The 24495-nt window shown below is 45.1% G+C and overlaps 1 protein-coding gene across 1 annotated transcript in view; it reads left to right on the top strand.

The window, feature by feature from the left end:
- The window catches only part of RANBP3 (RAN binding protein 3), a 44693-nt gene that overhangs the window by 797 nt on the left and 19401 nt on the right, over nt 1-24495 (top strand). Inside the window, exons 2-7 of the mRNA XM_065858379.2 lie at nt 8715-8770; nt 18595-18631; nt 18728-18811; nt 20208-20279; nt 23092-23157; nt 24024-24116. Coding sequence (XP_065714451.2) covers nt 8715-8770; nt 18595-18631; nt 18728-18811; nt 20208-20279; nt 23092-23157; nt 24024-24116 — 408 coding nt within the window. The remainder of the gene's footprint in view (nt 1-8714; nt 8771-18594; nt 18632-18727; nt 18812-20207; nt 20280-23091; nt 23158-24023; nt 24117-24495) is intronic.

The following is a 24495-nucleotide window of genomic DNA, read 5'->3' as shown; positions in this document are numbered from 1 at the left end:
TCAAAGTCTCTGCAAACCCAGGTTTGCTCCGGCCGTGTCTGTTTCTCATCCTTCTTTTCAGCTTATGGAAGAAGGGGAAGCACCCAGGAGGTGAATGAAAACGTGTGAGGCCCCTTTCAGGATTATTTCTTCCATTTGAGCTCTGCACCAGTGACAACTCCAATTCTGATATTAACATCAGACGACAGGAAAGCACATATCTATTTGTAGGTGTAACTTTTGAAGATGAAGGCCACAAGCGGCCAACCACATAATTACGCTGAAGTGATTTGACAAATCCTGTGGTGCACAGGTTGTGGGCTGTTGGCTCCCAAACTCCGGGTGAGCTGTCAGTGCCCAAAGCAGCATGATAAGTTGTCTCAAGGATGGTAATAAATAGTTGAATGTGTAGTGACTGTTTGTGAGGAACTTCATGACAGTATTTGTATACTGTCATTGTAATGACCCTTTTGTGCCAGCCCCTCACTTTACCTCGCCATTTGAGTGGGAAACATCAGGCTCACCAGTGAATTCCAACTTACCAATGTTTGTCACGTCTTTTGATGCTGAATTTGTCATGTGTTTCTACCCCTCCCTTTATATTTCTGTAGAATTGTATAGACTGCTGGGGTGGGAGGGAGGAAAGTGCGATGCCATCCTTACTTTTTAATCTGATCTTCCTTTCTCTTATTTTCCCCTCTTCAGACTCTTTCCTGACTCTGGTGACTTCCCTCACCTGCAAATATCTTTAATCTGTGCTCGCATCTGCTTCCAGAGTTCTCATCTTCATCCTTAACTGTTGCTTTTCCTTGCAGTAAGGACCGTCAAATCTTTCACAAGTTTAAGCAGGACCAGCTTCTGCTCTGTTGTCTCTTCTGCTCATTCTAATATGAGCTGGATTGTGTCTGGGGTTAGTTTTCTTTCCTCCGGTTCCATTTTTGAGGTGTCTGTTATTGGTATAGCAGTGCAAATACCACATCCTCTCTGGAATTGGCATCTGTCTGCTGCAAGTCAGTGTATTCCATAGATTTTCTACTTGTTTGCTGTCTCTGACCTGGCAGTGATGTTCTCAGGTGACTTTGGCTGTTTTCTCCTCATTCTTAAGCACATCAGTTTATTTGATTTTTACAGTATTGTAGTTTCATGTTTTCTTTCCCAGTGCCCAGGTATTTTCATTTGAATATGTGAAGTGAGTACTTTGATATTGATAATTCTTTCATCTCCTGCTTCATAGTGATCTTCTCTTGTTTGAGGTACCTGGTAGCTGAATGTTCATGTAACAAGTGTGGTTAAAACAAAGCTCTTAATAATCCTTGATCTTGATTGATCTGTACTATGGTGCTGTCTCAGTCATATTCATTGTGAGATGTGGAGCTAATTATTCTTTGACACATAGTAGACACAAGTACCTAGAAAGAGATTACAGCAACTTTTCAAATTGTTTTTGCTCAACGTGTTTGGACGATAGCTTTTCTCGTCAGTTCATGCAGGTGAAATTCTCTTAGACTCTTACCCGTTTGGTTACCGCAGCAAACCCCCTTCTGGCCTCTAAGTGCTGTTTTGTTCTGCCCATGTCCTTTCATCTTACTCGTGCAAAGCTCTTTTGACCTGTTGCCTTTGCCATGGCACCCCCATTGTTTCAATTAATGAATTAGTTTTTCCTTTTCCAGCAGTACGCCGGTTATCTTTACCTTCTAGATTCCAGTGTCTCTCTTAGTCAGTTGTCTGTCTTAACTCACCCCTGAGATGTCAGCGCTGCCTCCAGGTAACCGCTCTACCAGTGTCCTTTAAGCCTTCAAGCCGTTTTAGTAGCTGATCTTTTTGTGCTGCATTTCTTCCAATTTACAGGCATTCCCTCTGATATTCTCCTAACTACTTCAGTTTCTTCATTCTAACCATTCCTTGAAGGTTTCCATTCGCTTGTCTTTCCCTTTTCTCTAGTGAGTTGTCTCTGTTGTGGTTTGATGGTGAGCTGGATCTTGGCAGAAGGAGGTGGTTGAATTCGGGGGGTCCCCACAGAGAAGGGGGATGAAGGATGAAGGTCCCAGTGCCACTTCCCAAGGTTTTATTGTGAAGTTTCCTGGGAACAGGTCCTGGCATTGCCCCTCATCATGAGAAGAGATGAGCTGGGAAATAACGAAGAGGAGAGAGTAACTTCTCCCCAGCTGTGTGGAGTTTGATCAACTTTGTCACAAAGATGTGGTGACATTGCGATAAAGGTTTTGGGGACTGGCATGATGAGAAGTTTGATCAACAAACCCCAGGATTTTGGAAAGGAAGGCACAATTGTCATTGTTACTATTGTATAAAGCAGTTACTGAATGGTATTATTCATTTTCCCTGAAGTCTTCAGTATCACAGAATGTGAGGGATTGAAAGGGACCTCATCCAGTGCAATCCCCCCATGGAGCAGGAACACCCAGCTGAGGTTCCACAGGAAGGTGTCCAGGCGGGTTTGAATGTCTGCAGAGAAGGAGACTCCACAACCTCCCTGGGCAGCCTGGGCCAGGCTCTGCCACCCTCACCCCCAACAAGTTTCTTCTCACATTTAAGTGGAACCTTCTGTGTTCCAGTTTGCACCCATTGCCCCTTGTCCTGTCACTGGTTGTCACCCAGAAGAGCCTGGCTCCATCCTCCTGACACTCCCCCTTTCCATCTTGATCCCCATGAATGAGTCCCCCCTCAGTCTCCTCTTGTCCAGCTCCAGAGCCCCAGCTCCCTCAGCCTTTCCTCACACGGGAGATGCTCCACTCCCTTCAGCATCTTGGTGGCTGCGCTGGACTCTCTCCAGCAGTTCCCTGTCCTTCTGGAACTGAGGGGCCACAACTGGACACAAGATTCCAGGGGTGGTCTCCCCAGGGCAGAGCAGAGGGGCAGGAGAACCTCTCTGACCTACTGACCACCCCCTTCTAACCCACCCCAGGTACCATTGGCCTTCCTGGCCACAAGGGCCCAGTGCTGGCTCATGGTCACCCTGCTGTCTCCAGGACCCCCAGGTCCCTTTCCCCTACACTGCTCTCTAATAGGTCGTTCCCCAACTTATACTGGAACCTGGGGTTGTTCCTGCCCAGGTGTGGTATGATCCGCCCTGAACTATTCTATGATTCTGTGTTCTTTGTTGGTATTCTGGCTGGATCACGTCTTAGAAGTGACACTTCATGCATGTGGTGGTGAAGTATTGTGAAGAACAAGACAACTTCCGTTAGGCGTGTGTTCATGTGAGTTTGAATGCTTTTCTCATTAACTTGCTGTTAATACGCAAGTAGCAATTTATTTGTATCTGACATGCTGCTGAAGCTGCTCTTTAGATAACAGGATCTCCTTGTGTTGAGAATTAATTATTTTACCATCTTTCAGTCATTGAAAAGGTGCAAGTTTTTCTCAGGGCTACCATTTGATGCTTTCTTCCCATTTCCCTTTCAGGCAAACTCTCAGACACCAAACACAATTTATTTTGGTTGGTGCAATTGCCAGGTGTACAGTTCATGGTTGGAACAGGTTCATGGTGTGGAGCTGCTGTGAGTGTTCAGAAGATGAGACAATGGAAGCTGTTCCTTTCAGAGTGAACCCATCGTTCCTTGGTCAGATCGTACAGTCTTGATATCGCTTCTGTGCTGTTTCTGGTTCTTTTTTTTGCCCTAATTGTATAATTCTGCTTGCCTTATGGCACCATTTTGGTTACTTTGAGGGGGAAAAGCTAGAACGCACCACTTGCCCTGATGTTTGTAGACTCTATAAACAAGATATTTTCTATGGTGATTTACTTCAGATAAACTGGTACAAATTTAGGCTGGGTGATTTGGTTTCGGTGTTCTCTTTTTTTTGAGGTGTCCTAATAATTTACCCCCAAATGCCAGAAAAAACGATTTCATTTACAAGACAGAACTATCTAAATACTAATTTTACTTAACACGTTTGAGTTCATAAATATTTTACCTATATTACAAAGTACTTGGGCTGCCTCATGGTTTTCTTCTTGCTATCATGTGAAGATAAGCTACTTTTGTCTGTTTCTGACTTGTAACTTTTGCTTTCTGTGAAGAACCTGACAGAAATAGTCAAATTACGTAATGCAGGGGTTAACTTATTTCTATTAATGCCACCAGGGCTTGAGACATGAAATAACACGTGCTCTGCAACAACAAGGGTTGTGCTTTAAATATGGTGTATGGAATTTTTATTTCATCTTAAATATGTAAAAGGCATTCATTCTACCTTCCAGTATGCTATAGGAGACAGAAAATAAAGGGTTAGAAGGTGAATGACAACATCAGATGTTTTACTTCATAAAAAGCAACTTATCGAAGTTTTGAGAACAGGGCAGAAGTTTATATTTTTCAGTTTTGAGTTATATTCACCGTGATATCACTTGGAGTCTGGCTGCAAATGACCCACAGAATCACAGAGTCCCAGAATGGGAGGGGTTGGAAGGGCCCTGGAAAGCTCATCCAGTGCAATCCCCCCATGGAGCAGGAACACCCAGCTGAGGTTCCACAGGAAGGGGTCCAGGCGGGTTTGAATGTCTGCACAGAAGACTTCACAACTTCCCTGGGGAGACCACACCTGGAATCTTGTGTCCAGTTGTGGCCCCTCAGTTCCAGAAGGACAGGGAACTGCTGGAGAGAGTCCAGCGCAGCCACCAAGATGCTGAAGGGAGTGGAGCATCTCCCGTGTGAGGAAAGGCTGAGGGAGCTGGGGCTCTGGAGCTGGAGAAGAGGAGACTGAGGGGGGACTCATTCCTGGGGATCAATATGGAAAGGGGCAGTGTCAGGAGGATGGAGCCAGGCTCTTCTGGGTGACAACCAGTGACAGGACAAGGGGCAATGGGTTCAAACTGGAACACAGGAGGTTCCACTGAAATCTGAGAAGAAACTTGTTTGGGGTGAGGGTGTCAGAGCCTGACCCAGGCTGCCCAGGGAGTGTTTCTCATGTAGTTGGACTCTGTGGGATCTTTTTGGAGATCAGCTGCCACTGTGGTATTTTTCTCATTGCTTTTGATTTATTTGTTGCTAGTCAAAGAGAAAGGAGTCTTGTTTTTTTATCACCTTTAAAATTTTAAAGTGGGATTATGGACAATCTGTAGCATTATAATGTTTTTTTTTAGCACCATTCTGCTCTTTATAATGTGGGTAGTATTAAAGGTGAAGTTACATTTTTGCAGCCTGAGGTGTTCAAATAAGTGTAATTAAACTTTATTTCTCTTGACCCTCAGATAAGCCTTTTACAGGTAATAAATTATCACTCTGAATATTTTTGGTGAGGTAACAACCTAATTGCCGTTCTCCTTTGCAGTGTTTTGTCACTGTTCACAGGTGCCATGTACTTTTTCTCTAAGGTGATGTATTAGAATGAGTTAAGGTCAGAGCAGTTTTACTCAACTTGTGTGTGTTTAGTGTTGAACGTAGTTCTTAGCTTTAAAAATACAGTAACCTTGTGATAACCTGGCTGTGGCGGGTCTGGTGAGGATTTGAGGGTGGTTTTAATGATGTGGGACCTGGGTTCTCTCTGAAATCTGATACGAGTCACCAAGATGGTTGGTGACCTGGGTTGTGTGAAGAGAGGCTGAGGGACCTGGGCTGGTCCAACCTAGAGGAGAAAAGGCTTCAGATCTGGAGCTTTCTGCGGTCTTTGAGGAGATGATGAAGAAGACAGACCAGGCTCATCACAGCGATGTGCGTCAGAAAAATGAAAGATGGAATGAGATATTCCGACTGGATATAGAGGAAAAGGTTTGTGGTTGTGTTTGCTGCCTTTTTTTCCTTATATAAGGACAGTGAGGCAATAGAAAATATTAATTACCCTGGGAGGCTGCTTGGTCTCCATCCTTGGAAGTTAAGAGCAGCCTGGATAACCTGATGAACCTGGCCTGACTTCATAGCTGAGCTTACTGAGGACAGCAGGGTGGACTGGAGACCTTCTGTGGTGCAGAGGGGTGGTCGAGAGAGGTTCTCCTGCCCCTCTGCTCTGCCCTGGGGAGACCACCCCTGGAATCTTGTGTCCAGTTGTGGCCCCTCAGTTCCAGAAGGACAGGGAACTGCTGGAGAGAGTCCAGCGCAGCCACCAAGATGCTGAAGGGAGTGGAGCATCTCCCGTGTGAGGAAAGGCTGAGGGAGCTGGGGCTCTGGAGCTGGACAAGAGGAGACTGAGGGGGGACTCACTCGTGGGGATCAAGATGGAAAGGGGCAGTGTCAGGAGGATGGAGCCAGGCTCTTCTGGTGACAACCAGTGACAGGACAAGGGGCAATGGGTGCAAACTGGAACACAGGAGGTTCCACTTAAAGATGAGAAGAAACTTGTTTGGGGTGAGGGTGTCAGAGCCTGGCCCAGGCTGCCCAGGGAGGTTGTGGAGTCTCCTTCTCTGCAGACATTCAAACCCGCCTGGACCCCTTCCTGTGGAACCTCAGCTGGGTGTTCCTGCTCCATGGGGGATTGCACTGGATGAGCTTTCCAGGGCCCTTCAACCCCTGACATTCTGGGATTCTCTGTGAAGAGTAACAGTGACATTCCCAGACCTCGAGTTCTGGAGGCTTCTGTTCCTTCTGCAGACACAAACTCTCCTACGTTGCACAACTATTGTCTTTCCCACCTTGGCAAACAGAACTGGTCGTAGTTTTACTCCTTTCTTTTCCCAGGCTCATTTTCTTTAGCTGGACGCTGTCTTGAATATTTCGTATATTTTTTTGTTCCACTCGGTTTTCTTCTTTTGTTCTTCCATCCTATTTGTTTTTCCTGTGAGCTTCGTGCTGTTCCTGGCCTCCCTGTTCTTTTTTGCCTGAGTACTCAATTCTCCATCACCAAACTCCATCTCCTGTTCATTCGCATCACCTTGTTTTCCTCCCCATTCCGCTATTTGAGCCATCCCGTGGTTCCTCTACACTTTGCATTCTTGTTGGATCTGCTTTATTCTCTCAGTACTTCAATCCTTTAAACACTAAATAGACAAGTAGTTCTTTTGGTGCCATTGGTATCTGTGGAATTTGCTACAGGAGCCACTTGAATATTGTGTATTGCACAATCAAGTCAGATCTGGAAAAAGGGACAATAATACAACATTTTATTGAGTGATTTGGTGGTCCTGGATATAAGTAGCTGGTAGAACACATGCCACCTGTTACTGTAATTATGGCATTAATTAATATTAAACATGGTATAAAGAAATGAGCGTCACTTGGAAATCAAGGGTAGAAGGCTTGGAGTGCCCAGCAGTGGAGTCTCCCACGGGCAGGTTATTCTGGGGGAATTGAAAGACATCCCTGGTTATTTTTCAGCAAACTCTGGGTTTGGAACAGGTATAGCAGTTAAGTCTTTATGTCCTTTATAAGATTATTTTTCATTTTTGAAATAAATTGTCTGCAGTGCTCTCATTAATACACATTTTTGAGGTTCCACAGTAGCTGGTGGATGGAAGAACTTAGAAAATAAAGGAGGAAAAAAGAGCAGACAAAATGCTGTGTAAGGAGCTTTATTTCGTGATTGATTTTTATCTTTTGCAGAACAAGTTACTCCGGTCTTGCAGAGTGAGTCTTGCGGTGCTTTTGCTGGGTTGAGTTGGACCCGCAGAGGAGTGGAAAGAGGCTTTTCCACCTTCACAAAGAAACGCACAGAGCTCTTAGAATAATTTTAATGATTTTTGTGTGTTTGTTGGGTGAAGTTTCGCTTTTTCAGCTCAGCTGATCTAACAACGAGCAGTTCCCAAACCAGCAACCTCATCCGCTTTTCCTTATGCTGATCTGAGTGCTCTACCGATGCTGCAACTGATTCATGGGGTGCTTTGTGGTACCGACTTTAGGCCCAGGGTGATTCTTCTTGATGGCTTTATTTTTCTTTTTATTGTAGCCTTTCATATTCCAAATGTTTTAAGAATTTTAGTGTTATTAAATACCTATTCTTGTTTGTAGGAATGAATAATTGCAAAGTTGGAACTTTTGCAAGGAAATTCCCCAACATAAATTGTGCCTGAATCCTGTTGTTTCCCAGCAGCCTCGCTCTGAAGACGCTTTAATGTTGAATATTCATCATTAACCCTACAAACATATAGAAGGGTTGCTGATTGCACAATCTGTGTGCATATATATATATAATACATATAAAGTCATGCACATGACTCTTGGGAAAGCTCATTTCTGCTTTATCCCCCTCCACTTTAATTGTCATTGAGGACATTGTGGTAGTTTTAAGGTCATTAAGGACAATGGAAAACATACCCTCATTCTAGATATTAATTCTGTTCTTGAAGACTGAGTGTTGTTGTGCTTATTTAGAAAATAGTGTCCTAATGTGTGAATCGGAGCTTCAAGTAGAAAGTCTTAAATGATGCAGAAAAGACTGGTCCCTCTGTAATAATAATAATACGTTGGTTTGAATGGTAAACCTGCAGATGTTGAAGATTTAGGGCATTTCTAGAGGTTTTGGTGCTAATGAACCACAAGTATAATTGAGTTTTGGTGACCTCTGAGAAGGGGTGTGTGGGTGTGTGGAGCAAAACTCGCATCACGTTAATGTGTTACCAGGGGAAGGAAAAACCTCTGCCTGCAAAACTTCAGATATCAGGTGTATCGTTCTGTTCAAAACGCTCCTTTTTCCTTTTCAAGTTCAAGTTACCAGGAACTGGTGGAAATAATTCGCGTAACTGAGCCATATCTGGGATTCACTGTTGGTAAAAGCATCGCGTAACGTTTTCGTATTAATCTATAATGAATATGGTTGGAAAAAACCGATGATTTCTCTTTTTACAGAAAAACCTGCCATTGCTCCACCCGTGTTCGTATTTCAGAAGGACAAAGCACAGAAGGTAAGATGTCAATGTGTTTATTTAGTGTTTTATTCTGTCGCCGTGGCTCGTTCCATGGTGAGCAGATGTTTCTGTGCTGTTTTGAAGCTGAAGATGGTTCATAGAGCGTTAGTGTTGTTAATGGGCACAGGGCGATGAGATCCTGGAAGACTCCAAGTGGGAAATACATGAAATTGGAGGCTCTTCAGACAGAAGATAAACCAAACCTGGGAGAAATAGTATCTTCAAAGCTGTATCTTGAAAGGAATGGCTGGTAAAGGGATGCTGGCAGTTGCAATTCCATTAGAAAACTAGAACATTTCGTTCTCTGAATGGGATGTAGTTTGCATTTCTTTTCACTTTGTACGTGACACACAAAATATTCTGAATGAGTGCTATGGTGTAGTTAGGTGGTTTTTCCCCCCCCAAACAATAAGCCTTCCAGTTTTTGTATATTACTAATAGAAATTGATAAGAATCTCAATTTATTGCAGTATTTAATTCTGACTGATTAATAGTGAAAGCTGTTAACATTGGGGCAAAAAGTAAGATCATGATAACTCTTGTATCAGGTGAAGCAGGTGGGAACTGAGAAATGTATCATGTACATAGGATTTGCTCTTTGTTGAGTAGCTGGATTGTTGTATTATCTGTGCAATCAGGATATCTCCATGTTTGAATAGAAATACTGAACTGTTTTGCAGTCGGTGGCTTTGCTTTGGTTTGGAACGTGGGTTCAGTCGGCATATTCCTCAGCAGGAGCTTCAAACTTCTGTCGGCTTACAAAGGATTTAAATCTGGTGTTCTTCTAATATTAGCTGATCAAATTAAGCGTATCTTGGAATAAATAGATGTTGCTTGCAATTACTTTTGTAACAGTGATAATTTCCATGTACTTTGGAATGGAGTGCTAGTGTTTGCACTATTGGTTTGGATTGTGTCGTTTCCTGGCTCCAAATCACTTGCTGTTGCTCACAGTGTCCCTGAAGTCCCTTCTGAGTTGCATCATGGTGAGTTTTGTTTTGATCAGGTGTATTATAACCAGGCAGTGCTGCCACAGTCTGGGAGCAGAGACCACAGCAAGTGTGGCCCAGGCAGAGCAGTGTGGTCCTGGGTCCTTTCTGTGCTGGCCTGGACCTTCCAGTGTAAGCTGGGGAATGACCTGTTGGAGAACAGTGCAGGGGAAAGGGAGCTGGGGGTCCTGGGGACAGCAGGGTGACCATGAGCCAGCACTGGGCCCTTGTGGCCAGGAAGGCCAATGGTACCTGGGGTGGGTTAGAAGGGGGTGGTCAGTAGGTCAGAGAGGTTCTCCTGCCCCTCTGCTCTGCCCTGGGGAGACCACACCTGGAATCTTGTGTCCAGTTGTGGCCCCTCAGTTCCAGAAGGACAGGGAACTGCTGGAGAGAGTCCAGCGCAGCCACCAAGATGCTGGAGGGAGTGGAGCATCTCCCGTGTGAGGAAAGGCTGAGGGAGCTGGGGCTCTGGAGCTGGAGAAGAGGAAACTGAGGGGTGACCTCATTAATGTTTACAGATATCTAAAGGGTGAGTGTCAGGAGGATGGAGCCAGGCTCTTCTGGGTGACAACCAGTGACAGGACAAGGGGCAATGGGTGCAAACTGGAACACAGGAGGTTCCACTGAAATATGAGAAGAAACTTGTTGGGGGTGAGGGTGGCAGAGCCTGGCCCAGGCTGCCCAGGGGGGTTGTGGAGTCTCCTTCTCTGCAGACATTCAAACCCGCCTGGACCCCTTCCTGTGGAACCTCAGCTGGGTGTTCCTGCTCCATGGGGGGATTGCACTGGATGAGCTTTCCAGGGCCCTTCCAACCCCTCACATTCTGGGATTCCGTGTAGAGCTGGCAGGTCTCATGCTCTTGAGTTCCTTCATGCTGGATCTCCTAGGGATGTGGTTTAGTGCTAGATTTAGGTTATGGTTGGACTCGATGATTTTCAGGGTCTCTTCCATCCAAAACGATTCTGTGATGCTGCTGCTGGAGGACAGACTTTTTAAGAAGGCTGTGTTATGACAGGACAAGGCGTGATGGTTTTAAACTAAAGGAGGGAGATTCAGGCTGGACATGAGGAAGGAATTGTTGGCCCTGAGGGTGGTGAGAGCCTGGCCCAGGTTGGCCAGAGAGGTGGTGGCTGAACCATCCCTGGAGACATCCCAGGCCAGGCTGGACGGGGCTCTGAGCAACCTGAGCTGGTGAAGATGTCCCTGTCATGGCAGGGGGGGCACTGGGGGAGCTGGGAAGGTCCCTTCAACCCAAACCCCTCTGTGATTCTATGTCTCCGAGGTCCTGTGCTGGGCTGTGGGACAGGTCTGTTGCACTCCGGTATGTCGCAAGAAAATATTTGTGAAATAACCTTAACTAAAGGCTTAATTAATGTCTTTTGGGGCTGGCAGAGAGGATCCAAGGAGAGGGATTGTGATTTCCTCTTCCCCAATACCTCTGGGATGCTGAGGGCTCTGGTGATGCTGCGTAGGTAGCTGAGTGTATTTTGTGGATATGTACAGTTTTCTTAAAAAGGTGAAGAAAGGTGGTTAATAATAATTTTACTTTAATACTGTGTGTATTTGGGACTGGAGAAAGGAGTAACAGAAGCATCAATGCTTTTCTTTTTGCCATTTTATTAAATAAAGGACTAAAGCAAAACCTGCTTGTGCCAGGAGCTGGTTTTTGTAGTATTGATACAGCAGCAATAGGGTCAGAACATGGTGCCATCACCCAAAAGGAGCAGCCACTGAGTGTATACTGGGTCTGTCCCAACCCAGCTGGTGTCCCTGGACCAGCCTCATCCAGAAATGTGACTCAGGTTACCTGGGGTTGAGAACTTTTGCTGTATTTTTGGCAAGAGTAACAGCAAAGTGTTACAGTTAATGGTTAACTGGTTACTGTTTCTGTACAGGGTGTCTTGTGGCTTAGCCAAAGCTCATCCTTACTGGAGTGAACAAGGAAAGTCTGTTAACAGGGGACTTATTCCTAGGGCAATGATTTGAAGAAAATGCAAAAGCAGCTTTGAAGGAGTTGACCAACACCACACTGCTAAAATATGGAATTTCTCTATGACAATTACAGTTTTAATTTAGCAAAACATCTGTCTAGTCAGGTCGGTTTGCTTCTAGAGCTGCAAACAGTGTTCCCGGAGGCTTTTCAGCACCAGCACGGCCGCCTGTGGGCTGAGGGTCAGGAGAGGCCTTTGCATCGTGTGCTTAATTCACTGGTTGTGATGGTGGTTTAGATATTTGCCTTGTGCTTTTCCCCATCAAACAGAATGATTGTGTTGCAGAGTCTACAGACCTAGGGTCAGGTTGATATTGTTTGGTGGTCTTCACCTGCCTTTTGTGGAGCCAACATCGTCTACTGTTAACATTAATTTTCTAGAAATCTCTAAGTTTGTGCTTATAAAGTGTCAGACATCTATTTCTCCATTAGTAGCTGGAAAATATTCAGCATTTTACAGGACAAAATGCATAATAGTCTGGAAACTCAGTTTTCAAGTAGTTGTTCCAGCTGAGGGTGTGTACAGTTCAGCAGAGCTTCAGAACATGCAGTTTGTCGTGGTTATTTAGGGGCACAAAAAGTACAAGATGTTCAGAATGATGCCTCTTAATTTTACTTTAAAAGGTTCTGCTTGTTTCTTGTCACAGTTAAAGACAGATTTAATCTGTCCTGATTATTATTATGGATAACAATTAACGGTGGATGTCAAGTTGGCTGTTTCTACATTTGTCACGTCTCCATTTTCATATCTCCTTATCTCTTTGAGAACTATATTTACAATGTATGGAACAGAGAGGGTCCATCCAAATACCCGAATGGTGGTGTCCAAACACCTTCCTCGTTTATACACTGCTGTTCGTGTTTCTGACGAGAGCTTCTCGTGCTGACACTGCTTGTCAAATTGCATCAGCTTAGGGAGACTCAGCTGTTGGGACTTTGCTTTCAGATCATAACCTGACTATTTGAAGCACAGGTTATTGCTGTTATTCCATGATATGTCCCTATAACTTACAGGTGAACTGTGCTGTGATTCTCAGCACTTTTTGGATTGAAGATTTCAATTGATACTTTTTCAATGATGGGTTTTTGTCACTTGTTACACTTGTATTTCTGCCCTGAAACTGATTTGAACTTCTGCCTTAAAACCATTTTGTACCAGTTTCTGGCCAGAGGTTACTTGAAGTAATTTTATGAATTTAATATTTTAACATGTGGAAGTGAAGGAAGGGGGTCTGGAGACCTGTGTGGTTAAACAGGGAGCTGCTGGGTAAGCTCGAGTGGAAGAGGAGAGTTTCTAGCTCATGGAAGGAGGGGCTGGCCACTTGGGAAGAATCTAAGGCTGTTGTCAGAGGGTGTAGGGAGGCAACTAGCAAAGCTAAGGCCTACTTAGAATTAAACCTGGCGAAAGGGTTCGAGGACAACAGGAAGAGCTTTTTCCAATACGTGGCAGATAAAACCAGCACCAGAGACAACGTAGGCCCACTGATGAACGAGGTGGGTGCCCTGGTGACAGAAGACACAGAGAATGCAGAGTTACTGAACACCTTCTTTGTCTGTATCTGCTCTGCCATGGCTGTCCTGAGGATCCTGTACCCCTGAGGCCTCAGAGGAAGATGGGACAATGGAGGAGTTTGCCTGGGTTGATGAGGACTGGGTTAGGGAGCAGTCAGGCAATCTGGACACCCATAAATCCATGGGTGCGGATGGGATGCACCCGCGGGTGCTGAGGGAGCTGGCTGAGGTCATTGCTGGACCACTCTCCATCATCTTTGCCAAGTCTTGGGAAAGGGGAGAGGTGCCTGAGGACTGGAGGAAAGCAAATGTCACTGCAGTCTTCAAAAAGGGCAAGAAGGAGGACCTGGGGAACTCTAGACCGGTCAGCCTCACCTCCATCCCTGGGAAACTGATGGAACGACTTCTCCTTGGTGCCATCTCAAGGCACATCAGGGATGAGAGGGTCATTAGGGGCAGTCAACATGGCTTCACCAAGGGGAAGTCGTGCTTGACCAACCTCATTGACTTTTATGAGGACATAACAAGATGGATGGATGATGGCAGAGCAGTGGACGTGATCTCCCTTGACTGGAGTAAGGGATCTGACACAGTCTGCACAGCATCCTCCCAGCTGAACTGAGGGAGTGCGGTCTGGATGAGCGGGCGGTGAGGTGACTGCGAACTGGCTGAAGGGAAGAAGCCAGAGAGTCATGGTCAATGGGGCAGAGTCCAGTTGAGGCCTGGATCCAGTGCAGTGCCTCAGGGGTCAGTGCTGGGGCTGTATTATTCAATATATTCATCAATGACTTGGATGAGGGAATAGAGTGACTGTCAGCAAGTTTGCTGGTGACACCAAGCTGGGAGGAGTGGTGACACTGGAAGCTGTGCTGCCATCAGAGACCTGGACAGGCTGGAGAGTTGGGCGGGGAGAAATTTAATGAAACATGACAAAGACAAGTGTAGAGTCTTGAATGTGGGCAGGAACAACCCCAGGTTTCAGTGTAAGTTGGGGAATGACCTATTAGAGAGCAACATAGGGGAAAGGGACCTGGGGATCCTGGGGACAGCGGGGTGACCATGAGCCAGCACTGGGCCCTTGTGACCAGGAAGGCCAATGGTACCTGGGGTGGGTTAGAAGGGGGTGGTCAGTAGGTCAGAGAGGTTCTCCTGCCCCTCTGCTCTGCCCTGGGGAGACCACACCTGGAATCTTGTGTCCAGTTGTGGCCCCTCAGTTCCAGAAGGACAGGGAACTGCTGGAGAGAGTCCAGCGCAGCCACCAAGATGCTGAAGGGAGTGGAGCATCTCCCGTGTGAGGAAAGGCTGAGGGAGCTGGGGCTCTGGAGCTGGACAAGAGGGGACTGAGGGGTGACCTCATTAATGTTTACAGGTATCTAAAGGGTGAGTGTCAGGAGGATGGAGCCAGGCTCTTCTGGGTGACCACCAGTGACAGGACAAGGGGCAATGGGTTCAAACTGGAACTGGAGGTTCCACTTAAATATGAGAAGAAACTTGTTGGGGGTGAGGGTGTCAGAGCCTGGCCCAGGCTGCCCAGGGAGGTTGTGGAGTCTCCTTCTCTGCAGACATTCAAACCCGCCTGGACCCCTTCCTGTGGAACCTCAGCTGGGTGTTCCTGCTCCATGGGGGGATTGCACTGGATGAGCTTTCCAGGTCCCTTTGACCCCTGACATTCTGGGATTCTGTGGCTATGTTGCTGTGCTGTTGCACTCAGAACAATCATAGCTGTATTTGGAGAGAACAGTTGTGCAAGGTGAAGCTTAGAGAAATATCGAGAGGCTGGTGATGGCAAAGGCTGCTGAGAATTCCACCAGGACTTGTCGGCTCTGGGTGGGTGAAGGTGTGAAAAGCTACATTGAGAATAGTCTTTTTGGCCTATCAGGTACAGGTGCTGGTTTGGGGAAAATGAGGAGAGGAGGCATTAATAGCACGAAGTAAAAGTCTGGGAGGCGGAGAAACTGACCCAGGAGTGTTTATGTCAGTCTTTACAAAAAAAAAAAAATCTATATTTTCTTTCCTATATTTGGTGGGTTTAGCATCGTGTTCATCTCAGCTTGTATGTGTTTCTTCATGTCTCTCCTTATTTCCTGCAGTGCAGCAGAAACCAAATCTCTGAGTAGGGTTACGTATTTAGTCTGGATGTGTTATATTTGTGTTTTAGTAAAACAGATGTTTTCTGGCTAAGCAAGGCGAGGGACTTGGGGTTGGAAACAACAATAATCAATTGTAGGAAAAAGTCTCAGTGCTGTTAATTTGCTATTGATGGTACAGGAGAAGATTTCTGGAAAGATGAGAGGGTGTTTCTGCACAGGCTTTCAGAGCAATTTAAAAGCTTTGTAATATTTCTGCTCGGTGGGCTGTGTTTTCCTGGTGCGGGTGTCGCTGCTCATTGTGACCGCGCACTGCGCGTCTGTTCTTCAGTCTGTTCTTCCATAGATCTTTGCCGGTCGGGCTGTTCCTGCAGTACCTGCTCCCTTTTCTTGCACAAGTATTCATTGTTTTCCAAGAACGGGCCATTTCAAGTAACCCAAATGTCGAATGGCTTCTGGCGGCAAGGTACAGACGGCAGTCGGTTAATTCAGTGCCCTGGTGTTGCGTGATGACCCGCTGCAGAAATTGGTCTATTTTAAGGTTAAAATTTGCAGGGGTTAATATTTTAAAATAGAGCTGGTAAACGTAGTCAGGATTTTATGTCAGCTTTCTATCACTTGTAATTACCGGTATAAAGAGAACTTTATTAACCAGACTTTCACGGCAGCAAGTGCTCGTTAACTTAGGCTTGTTCTTAATGAGCAGGAAACCTGACCCCAGTTAACCTGGGTCTGAAAGACCTTGAAGAACCCAAAATGCTGCAGGAATTCTTGGCTGGACATGACATCTCTGCATTCTTGAGCTTTGTTCACTGAAGTTTATGGATAGTACAGTGCTCAGTATAGGCACATAATGTCCTATGTATACACGGGCAAGCGTTCTTCAAATGATCCCTTTGACTAAAACCGTCTCTTGCCTTGAAAAATACAGAATATCGATGCATCGGAGTGTTCGTTCTGCTTTGCCGAAGCGGAACATTTCATGCAATCTTCCCAGGCCCTTGGAAAGGTGAATTAAACCCGAGTTCTCACTAAGAGGTGCTGCACATTTCCCATTTACTTGGTATCATTTGCAGGTGCACAGGTGGATGTGTTTGCTGAGACGTTCCATGGTCTGGCCGTGGTGATGTTGTGACTGCAGCTGTCTCAGCAGCCACAGGGCCCTTTGTTGGGAAGATTCTGGAACAGCTTTTAAGCATCAACCACGGCAGCTCAATAACGCGCAGTGTCCGGGTTGCACACCATACTCTTATATAAGATTTTTGCATCTTCAGTATATTTTTCAAACATACTAGAAGTGTGTTTTTGAAGTTTAAGTTCTTCTCTGTTTGTAACAACTGTGTGAAGTGTGTAAAGCAGCAACGTTTGTACTTAGTGTGGACTGGTTAATTACTTCCATTTGCACTTTTAAAAGCAGTTGGTCGCCTTCAGAAAGGTGACTTGATTAATTAGCAATGTGTCAGAATTGCTGGAGCCTCTATTTAGTAACTTTTCTGTAGCTGGATTTCTACAAGTAAGAGGAGGAGGGAGTAAGTGAAAAGTGGTTTCTGTTCTTAAATGAGGAGCAAATTGTACGTTGGGTTTTGTTCCTGGTTTGTGTCTCTTCAGCTTTTAATTTCAAAGACCTGAATGGAGACAAGTTGAGTCACCTTAATGGGTCTTTATAGGATGAGACTGTCCTGCTCCTCTGAAATGAAAAGGCTGGATTGCTGCTTATTATCATTAATTGTAATGTGATTTTGTTCCAGTCTATCAAGTAAACTGTGTGTCCTGCATCTATTCCCCCTGGTTTTGTGTAGTTTTCCCAGCTTCCCCTATGGTCTGTGGGCAGATTAGAGAAAACATCTCAGCGTAGGTTATTCCCTGTTGGTTATCATCTCGGTACGATCTGGGGAAATCAGTTCAGGGAGAGATTACTTATCATGTAAGGATTTCTGGAGATCTACACTTCAATTCATGCCGTTTTTCCCCAAATGGTTTCCTTTGCGTTCAGGATTTTTGCTATAAATTGAAACAAAATGCTGACATATATGCGAAATAAATGTTTTTCTGACTTCTGATACTGATTGTTGAAACAATCATCGTGTCACTTTGGCTTTATCTTTTTGGAAACTACTGGACGTTGGCAAGGGGGATGCCTGATAAGATCATTTCCAATAGTGTGGGGTACTTGACCTGTTAGGCAGGACCAGCATGGATCACCCAATCCAGCATTAATTAATGCCATTTGGCTCATAGATGTGAGGATGTGGGGGGCTGCGTTCCAGAAATCAACAGCTTTTCATTCCCTACACTAAGGGATTCAAAAGTACCCCTTAAACTTAATCACATAGGCAAAATGCAGTGTAAGTAGGTTTTTATTGGTGTTGAGTGAAATTCTGATAGTATGGTAGTGTCTAGATTCTAAATATATGCAGTGCTAAATAGAAAGTTTTGTGCTTTCTGCTGGTTTTCTACCCAAGGTGTGTATTTTAGATGTCACTTCCGCTGTGTGATGCTCCATCCTTGGCTGTTCTCAGCTCCTTTAGTGAACAGAATCCATCCGGGATTGTGTTTTGTGGGAACAAGGGGAATTAAATGAGCTCAGGAACTGGCAGATAAAATGGGAGAGAGACCTAGAAATCCTCAGAAATATAGGAAACGGTAGTTCAAAGAGTTTCTGAATGTTGTGATCGTAGCGTGTGCTTCTCCCTGCTTCCTTCCTGGTGCTGCGGGAGACACCAGGAGACCGATCCAGTGCCAATTGCGATCAATAGATCAGTGTGCCGGTTCTTAGTGTGATTGAAAGATGCTCCCCTCAGCTGCCCTTGGGTTGGAGGAGCTGATGTCAGGTACGTTCATTAGGAAAAGTGCTTTGGAATGAGCTCCCAAATGGCACGTGTATTTGTGATGAGCTTGGAACTTCTTTGTTTTTCAAATCAAAGCAAATTTGAAAATTGTCACTTTGGGATTTTCATTATATAGGAAGTTGTGACTGTCAGAATTGTCGCATGGATGTTTGTGCTTGGATGTGGATTTTCAGGCATCTTATTTGTCAATGAAATAATCTCATTGAATAGTATGTGGGTGAAACACAATATGATTTATGTGAAGTGATAAAAATAACCCTTTACCTTGAGTGTATATCATTGACAGTAAAGAAACCTCTCCAAACTGATGATTAAAACATTCAGATGTATGCAAAGAGATTGAAATGTTCAGTGTGTGATTTTTTTTTGTTTGATCACTGTCGTCTGATTTCAGAGATCAGCAGATGGATCGAGTCCAGAAGATGGAGATGGTAAGAGATTCGATTGTTAGATTAAATAAATCACGAGTATACGGCTACAGGATTTTGTACATTTTCTCTAATTGTGGGTGTTTTTTTTTCCTGCAGAATCTGATCGCGAGGACGGGAACTACTGTCCACCTGTAAAGCGGGAGAGAACTTCATCCTTAACTCAGTTCCCTCCTCAGTCAGGTAAATGTTGTTACAATGTTATATAGGAAAGATGGGTTTCCTTAAACCGCTTTTGTGCAGTCAGGCAGCAGTTTAATTCCTGTCTGCTCTGCTTTGGTTTGAGACCACCCAGCCATGAGCTTTGGTTGTTTTTGTATTTTCTCTGTTAGCGAATTCAGTGAAACCCAACAGAGTTGAGAACTGAGGTTTTTAAAGCATTTTCTATCTGCAAGTTTGTATAAATTCAGAGTTTCAGCTTCTAAAAGCTGTTAAATTGAATTTACCAGAAATCTTTTTGATTTGTACTCTGCTGCCAGACAAATCTTTGAGTCTCAGTCTGAACTTAAGATCACAGAATCCCAGAATGTCAGGGGTTGAAGGGCCCTGGAAAGCTCATCCAGTGCAATCCCCCCATGGAGCAGGAACACCCAGCTGAGGTTCCACAGGAAGGGGTCCAGGCGGGTTTGAATGTCTGCAGAGAAGGAGACTCCACAACCTCCCTGGGCAGCCTGGGCCAGGCTCTGACACCCTCACCCCAAACAAGTTTCTTCTCATATTTAAGTGGAACCTCCCGTGTTCCAGTTTGAACCCATTGCCCCTTGTCCTGTCCCTGGTTGTCACCCAGAAGAGCCTTTACTTTGTTGCACTTTACCTCATGCAAGATGATCTGTTGGAGACAAAAAACCCCGAACTACTGTTGCTGCCTTGGGGCTCTTGATGTATCATCTGCTCCTGTTCTGCAGATCACAGTCCCAAAAATCACATCGTCTGTGGTTCTTTGTGCAATACCAAAAGTACCTCAGCTGCTGAACAGGCCCTGACCAAACTCTTCATGATTCAATTCTCTCGTTCTCAGCAAAGGGTGGAGAAGAAACACTGTCCTTTGCATTTTCCTTTCAGATGTTTTTTGCTGTCTTATTGATTGCGATGCTGCTGAACTGTAACATCTGCAGATACTCTGTACTCGCCTCTGTAGTGTTTTTGTCCTTGTGGGACAGTTCGAATGGACATTGCTTAATTTGTAGTGCAAACTCAGTCTTTGAGGAGCTCAGGTTTTGGCTTCCTGTGTTTATTCCGCTCCTTTCTGCCCTCTCTGCAGAGGCCTTTTGAACTGTTATATGTATTTTGTATGGTTTAAGTTCTAATATCGCTCTTAGTTCCCAGCTCAGATTCAATTCAGACCAGGAATTGGTCTGGAATAAATAAAACTTGGTCTTTCTCCTTTTGTGGAGAAAGGGGATTTTTACGGCCAGTGATCTGTTTACTTCTGTGACTGGAATACTGGTTTAGTTTAGAAAAAAAACTTTAAAAACCCCAGAAAAATAACCTTAAATTTGCAGCATTGGTGTGTCTGGAAACAGTTTCTAATTAAGAAGAACATACACAACTTTATATCTTTCCTTTTCCTTGACTACAGTAACAAAGAACAATGTCTTCATGCCATCGAGCTTCTGTGAACCCTCTACAGGCAATTCTGACTCGGAACCAGGTGAATATTGACATGTTTCTGCTTTTTCTCAGCAAACTGCTGTCAGTTGGTCACAATCGTATAGTTCTGTTAATTCAGAAGCAGGACCCTGTGTGGTAAAATGGAAGTGGTGATGGTTCTGATTTTACAGCTGCTCTTTTACTCACTTAATCACTTGATATCCTGCTTGCTGAAGGTAACAATAATCCTGGTATTTGGGATTTTCAAGCGCTTTGGGAGCGGTGGTGGAAAACTGCAATACAACTGTGCCCACCTGTTCACCGCAACATCAAACTTGAGGGAAACTTCCATGTACCTACTTTGGATGTTCAATTTTTTTATACTGAAATTGAGATCAACCATGATCTGTGGTGGTGATGATGATGCTTAACCCTGAGCTGTGAACCCTGCTGACAGTACCGATTATTTTCTTCATCACCGTGTTCTGCGGTTTGGTTGTGTTGGTGTCGCTGAATACACGTTTGTCACAGAGGCCCCCCGAGGTTCGTTTAAGGGACAACAGGGTCCAAAACAACTTTTATTAAACCGGTGAGAAACAGGGTTTAGCACTCCAAAAGTGACTTGAATACAGGTTTGGATATCAGTTGAGGAGAATTATTAAGGGGCAGCAACTGATACAACAGGCGGTCCACAGAGTGCATGCATGTGGCTTCACCAAAACAGTGCTGGAGCCGTCTCTGAGTCTGGGAAGAGTCCACACTGCATGAACACAGGGTGGGGTTATTTTAAAGGGATACACGTACTCGTGTTGAGTATGGGAAGTGTACACTCGCAATCCTGCGAGGGTAAATTTATAATACACTCGCAATCCTGCGAGGAGAAATAACACGTGCAAACGTGCATGGAATAGTACGCGTGCTTATGTGGAAGCACGGGAGGAAAATACACCTGCGATTGTGCGAGGATTTATTTATACATATGCTCGTATTGAGCACGGAAAGTACGTGTGCAGATGTGCACAGAAAGTATAAATACACGTGCAAACGTGTACGGAAAGTAGATAAACTCACAGTCCTGCGAGGGTTAATTTACGCACACATGTGGTGGTAAGGCAAGCGGAGTCTCCGTCCTGGCGGGGCTCTTGGTGGCAGCATCTGGCTTGTGCTCCAAGAGATCCATGCAAGAGAGCAGAGTCTTGACAAGAACCCCGTTTTTATAGCCTGATCAGATTGTGGGCATTGCAGAAGCTTCTCTGCACCCCCACCCTGGCTGTGGGTGCCCCGAAGCCTCCAAACATCCCCCACACCGGCCGTGGGCGCCCAGCGGCTCCTTGGCACCTCAGTGCTCCCTTCTCCTAACGGCCCTGGCCAGGGGGCTCTGGGGCCAAACAAAAGAAGCTGTTGGCCTCAAGCAGCAGAGAGAGAGGGAGATGTGCCTACTCCTTCCATATCGAAGGAGAGAGGGGGGTTTGCATTCTGCCACAATCGTTTTTTTGGCTTAAATGACAGGAGAATAACAAAGTGCAGTAAGACGGTGCAGTGCCAAGTTGTCTTATTCTGAGCATGGCCGTTATGCCCCTAAAAGAAAAACATTTTATAATTATACCTTGTGAGTTCTTAGGAATGCATTTTGTAATCGCTATGGATATATGAATATTTGGCGATTTTGATAGTTTATCTAAAAACCTTAACTACGGTGAGTGCAAGCAAGGGGATTTCTTTTACCTTCATGCTGTAAAAGCACAAGGTAAAAGCTAAAGGAATGACAAGAAACTAATATTAAGCAATTAATTTTAATTTATGGTAATTAGCAGTTGGGTACCTGTTAGCAGCTGTCATGTTCACTCATACTTTTGATTGTCCTTTCTTTGGTTTGATTCTCCCTTAAAAACTCTATTACCTCTATTAAACCTCTAAGCCCTTCACAGAAGGATCTCCAAGGTGAAAATGGTTTTGTGTTTCTCCTGAAAAACAATTCTGAGTTTTTTTTCTTGCAACTGTTTGTGTTTCTGTGTATATTTGCTGTGATGATCACTGGAAATCACAGAATCCCAGAATGTCAGGGGTTGGAAGGGACCTGGAAAGCTCATCCAGTGCAATCCCCCATGGAGCAGGAACACCCAGCTGAGGTTCCACAGGAAGGGGTCCAGGCGGGTTTGAATGTCTGCAGAGAAGGAGACTCCACAACCTCCCTGGGCAGCCTGGGCCAGGCTCTGCCACCCTCACCGGGAGCAAGTTTCTTCTCAAATTTAAGTGGAACCTCCTGTGTTCCAGTTTGCACCCATTGCCCCTTGTCCTGTCCCTGGTTGTCACCCAGAAGAGCCTGGCTCCATCCTCCTGACACTGCCCCTTTCCATACTGATCCCCAGGAATGAGTCCCCCCTCAGTCTCCTCTTCTCCAGCTCCAGAGCCCCAGCTCCCTCAGCCTTTCCTCACACGGGAGATGCTCCACTCCCTTCAGCATCTTGGTGGCTGCGCTGGACTCTCTCCAGCAGTTCCCTGTCCTTCTGGAGCTGAGGGGCCACAACTGGACACAAGATTCCAGGGGTGGTCTCCCCAGGGCAGAGCAGAGGGGCAGGAGAACCTCTCTGACCTACTGACCACCCCCTTCTAACCCACCCCAGGTACCATTGGCTTCCTGGCCACAAGGGCCCGGTGCTGGCTCATGGTCACCCTGCTGTCCCCAGGTCCCTTTCCCCTACGCTGCTCTCTAAATTCAGATTTCTTTTGGAAGCAGGGAATTTGTTCTCTGAAAATCTCTTGTCTTTGGATATTTATAAAATGGGCTGTCACAACGGAGGAAGCCTGAGGGAATGGTGGCTGAATGGGTGTCTGTGGTGTGTTAGAGCTGTAACTGTGGGTTTTGCTTGCAGAGGAGAAGAGCAGCGGGTTCCGGCTGAAGCCGCCGATCCTGATCCATGGGCAGGCACCCAGCGCAGGTCAGTTCAGGGCTTGTGCAGCAGCACAAAGAAACCACCTCAAGCACTTTATTTATAGGAGTTTCCTCAAACTACTGTTGTGTCACTGGAGAGTTGTTTTTACTGTTGCTGTGTCCTTGGAATACAGGTGGCCAGAAATGGAACAAATCGCAGAATATTCAGCAGGGTTGCTATGAGTAACTTCTCTTGTATGATATTGGATCGAGAGTTCATCTTTTATTTGATAAAGCAAACAGAACCTCCCGGGATTGCCGTAACCTTCTAAAGCTGATGTTAGGATGTCTTTATTTAGGTTGTGTAAGATCAGTTGGGTTTTTGAATCAGGATGGAATGAAGAGTTGTGTTACCGTGTATCTTACCATAGCAAACCAAAGAGACCAGCTTCATTCAAAAAGCCAAAAGGCTGTGAAATGAAGCAACACATAAGATTATTACACTATTAATACGTTTGATTATATGAAAAAACGACACAAAAACATTTACCAGTATCTGGAAATGACTAATTTGAAGGAGAAAAGACTTGGAACCTATAGTTGAATAATATGTCAGTGCATAAATAGGATTGCTTGTGTACTGTTCATTTCTCTTACATTTTCACTTATTTCTGAGTCAGTCAAACTCTCCTTCTGTGCTTTCCTGGGTAAGGTAGAGAATATATTCTAAAATGTCTTTTAAGGCTAGGAAGTTGTCTTTGTTTGAGACTAATTCTAGCTTGAGGCTGAGTGAAGGATGGGAAAGAAGAGGGTGGAGGCTTTTGAAATGTCTCCTTTTCCATTCCGTGCTCTTTTGGAAGCAGTTACAGAGGAGATGAGACAAAGCCAAGTTCTTTAAAGCTTTATAGCTCTTGACAAACCTTTGTGTTGCAGGTGTCCCCAGCCAGAAGCCGAAGGAGCAGCAGCGCAGCGTGCTACGCCCGGCCGTGCTGCAGGCGCCGCAGCCAAAAGCTTTCTCACAGATGGGTAAATAAATAACGCGCTTGCTTTCTAGAAGGAAAACACCCAATCTGTTCAGCATAGTGGTTTGGTTTTACTCAACGTCTGCCTTCGTTTCGCTAGGTTTCTCCTTTCAGAAAATTAAATGCTTTACATATTAAACTGTGTTGCGTAAGGGATAACACACTCAAAGCTTCAGTTCTAGTGTAGGATGCCTCATGTTGCCAGGCCTCTAACTTTGGTGTAGTCCATGCTTGGTTTTTGGATTAAATAAACTTTTAAGGGTGTGGATTGGTGATGTCGAATGGCAGCATTTTCCACAGTGTAATAAGCTGCTGATGGATGGAACGGTCGCAGTTGACCTCAGCACGGTGACATTAAACACCTCCATCACTAGTAGGTGCCT

This window comes from Patagioenas fasciata, chromosome 27 (genome assembly GCF_037038585.1).
Source record: "Patagioenas fasciata isolate bPatFas1 chromosome 27, bPatFas1.hap1, whole genome shotgun sequence".
Lineage (NCBI taxonomy): Eukaryota > Metazoa > Chordata > Aves > Columbiformes > Columbidae > Patagioenas > Patagioenas fasciata.
The sequence above is the reverse complement of the archived record's forward strand: the minus strand, read 5'-3'. Positions and strand labels throughout refer to the sequence as shown.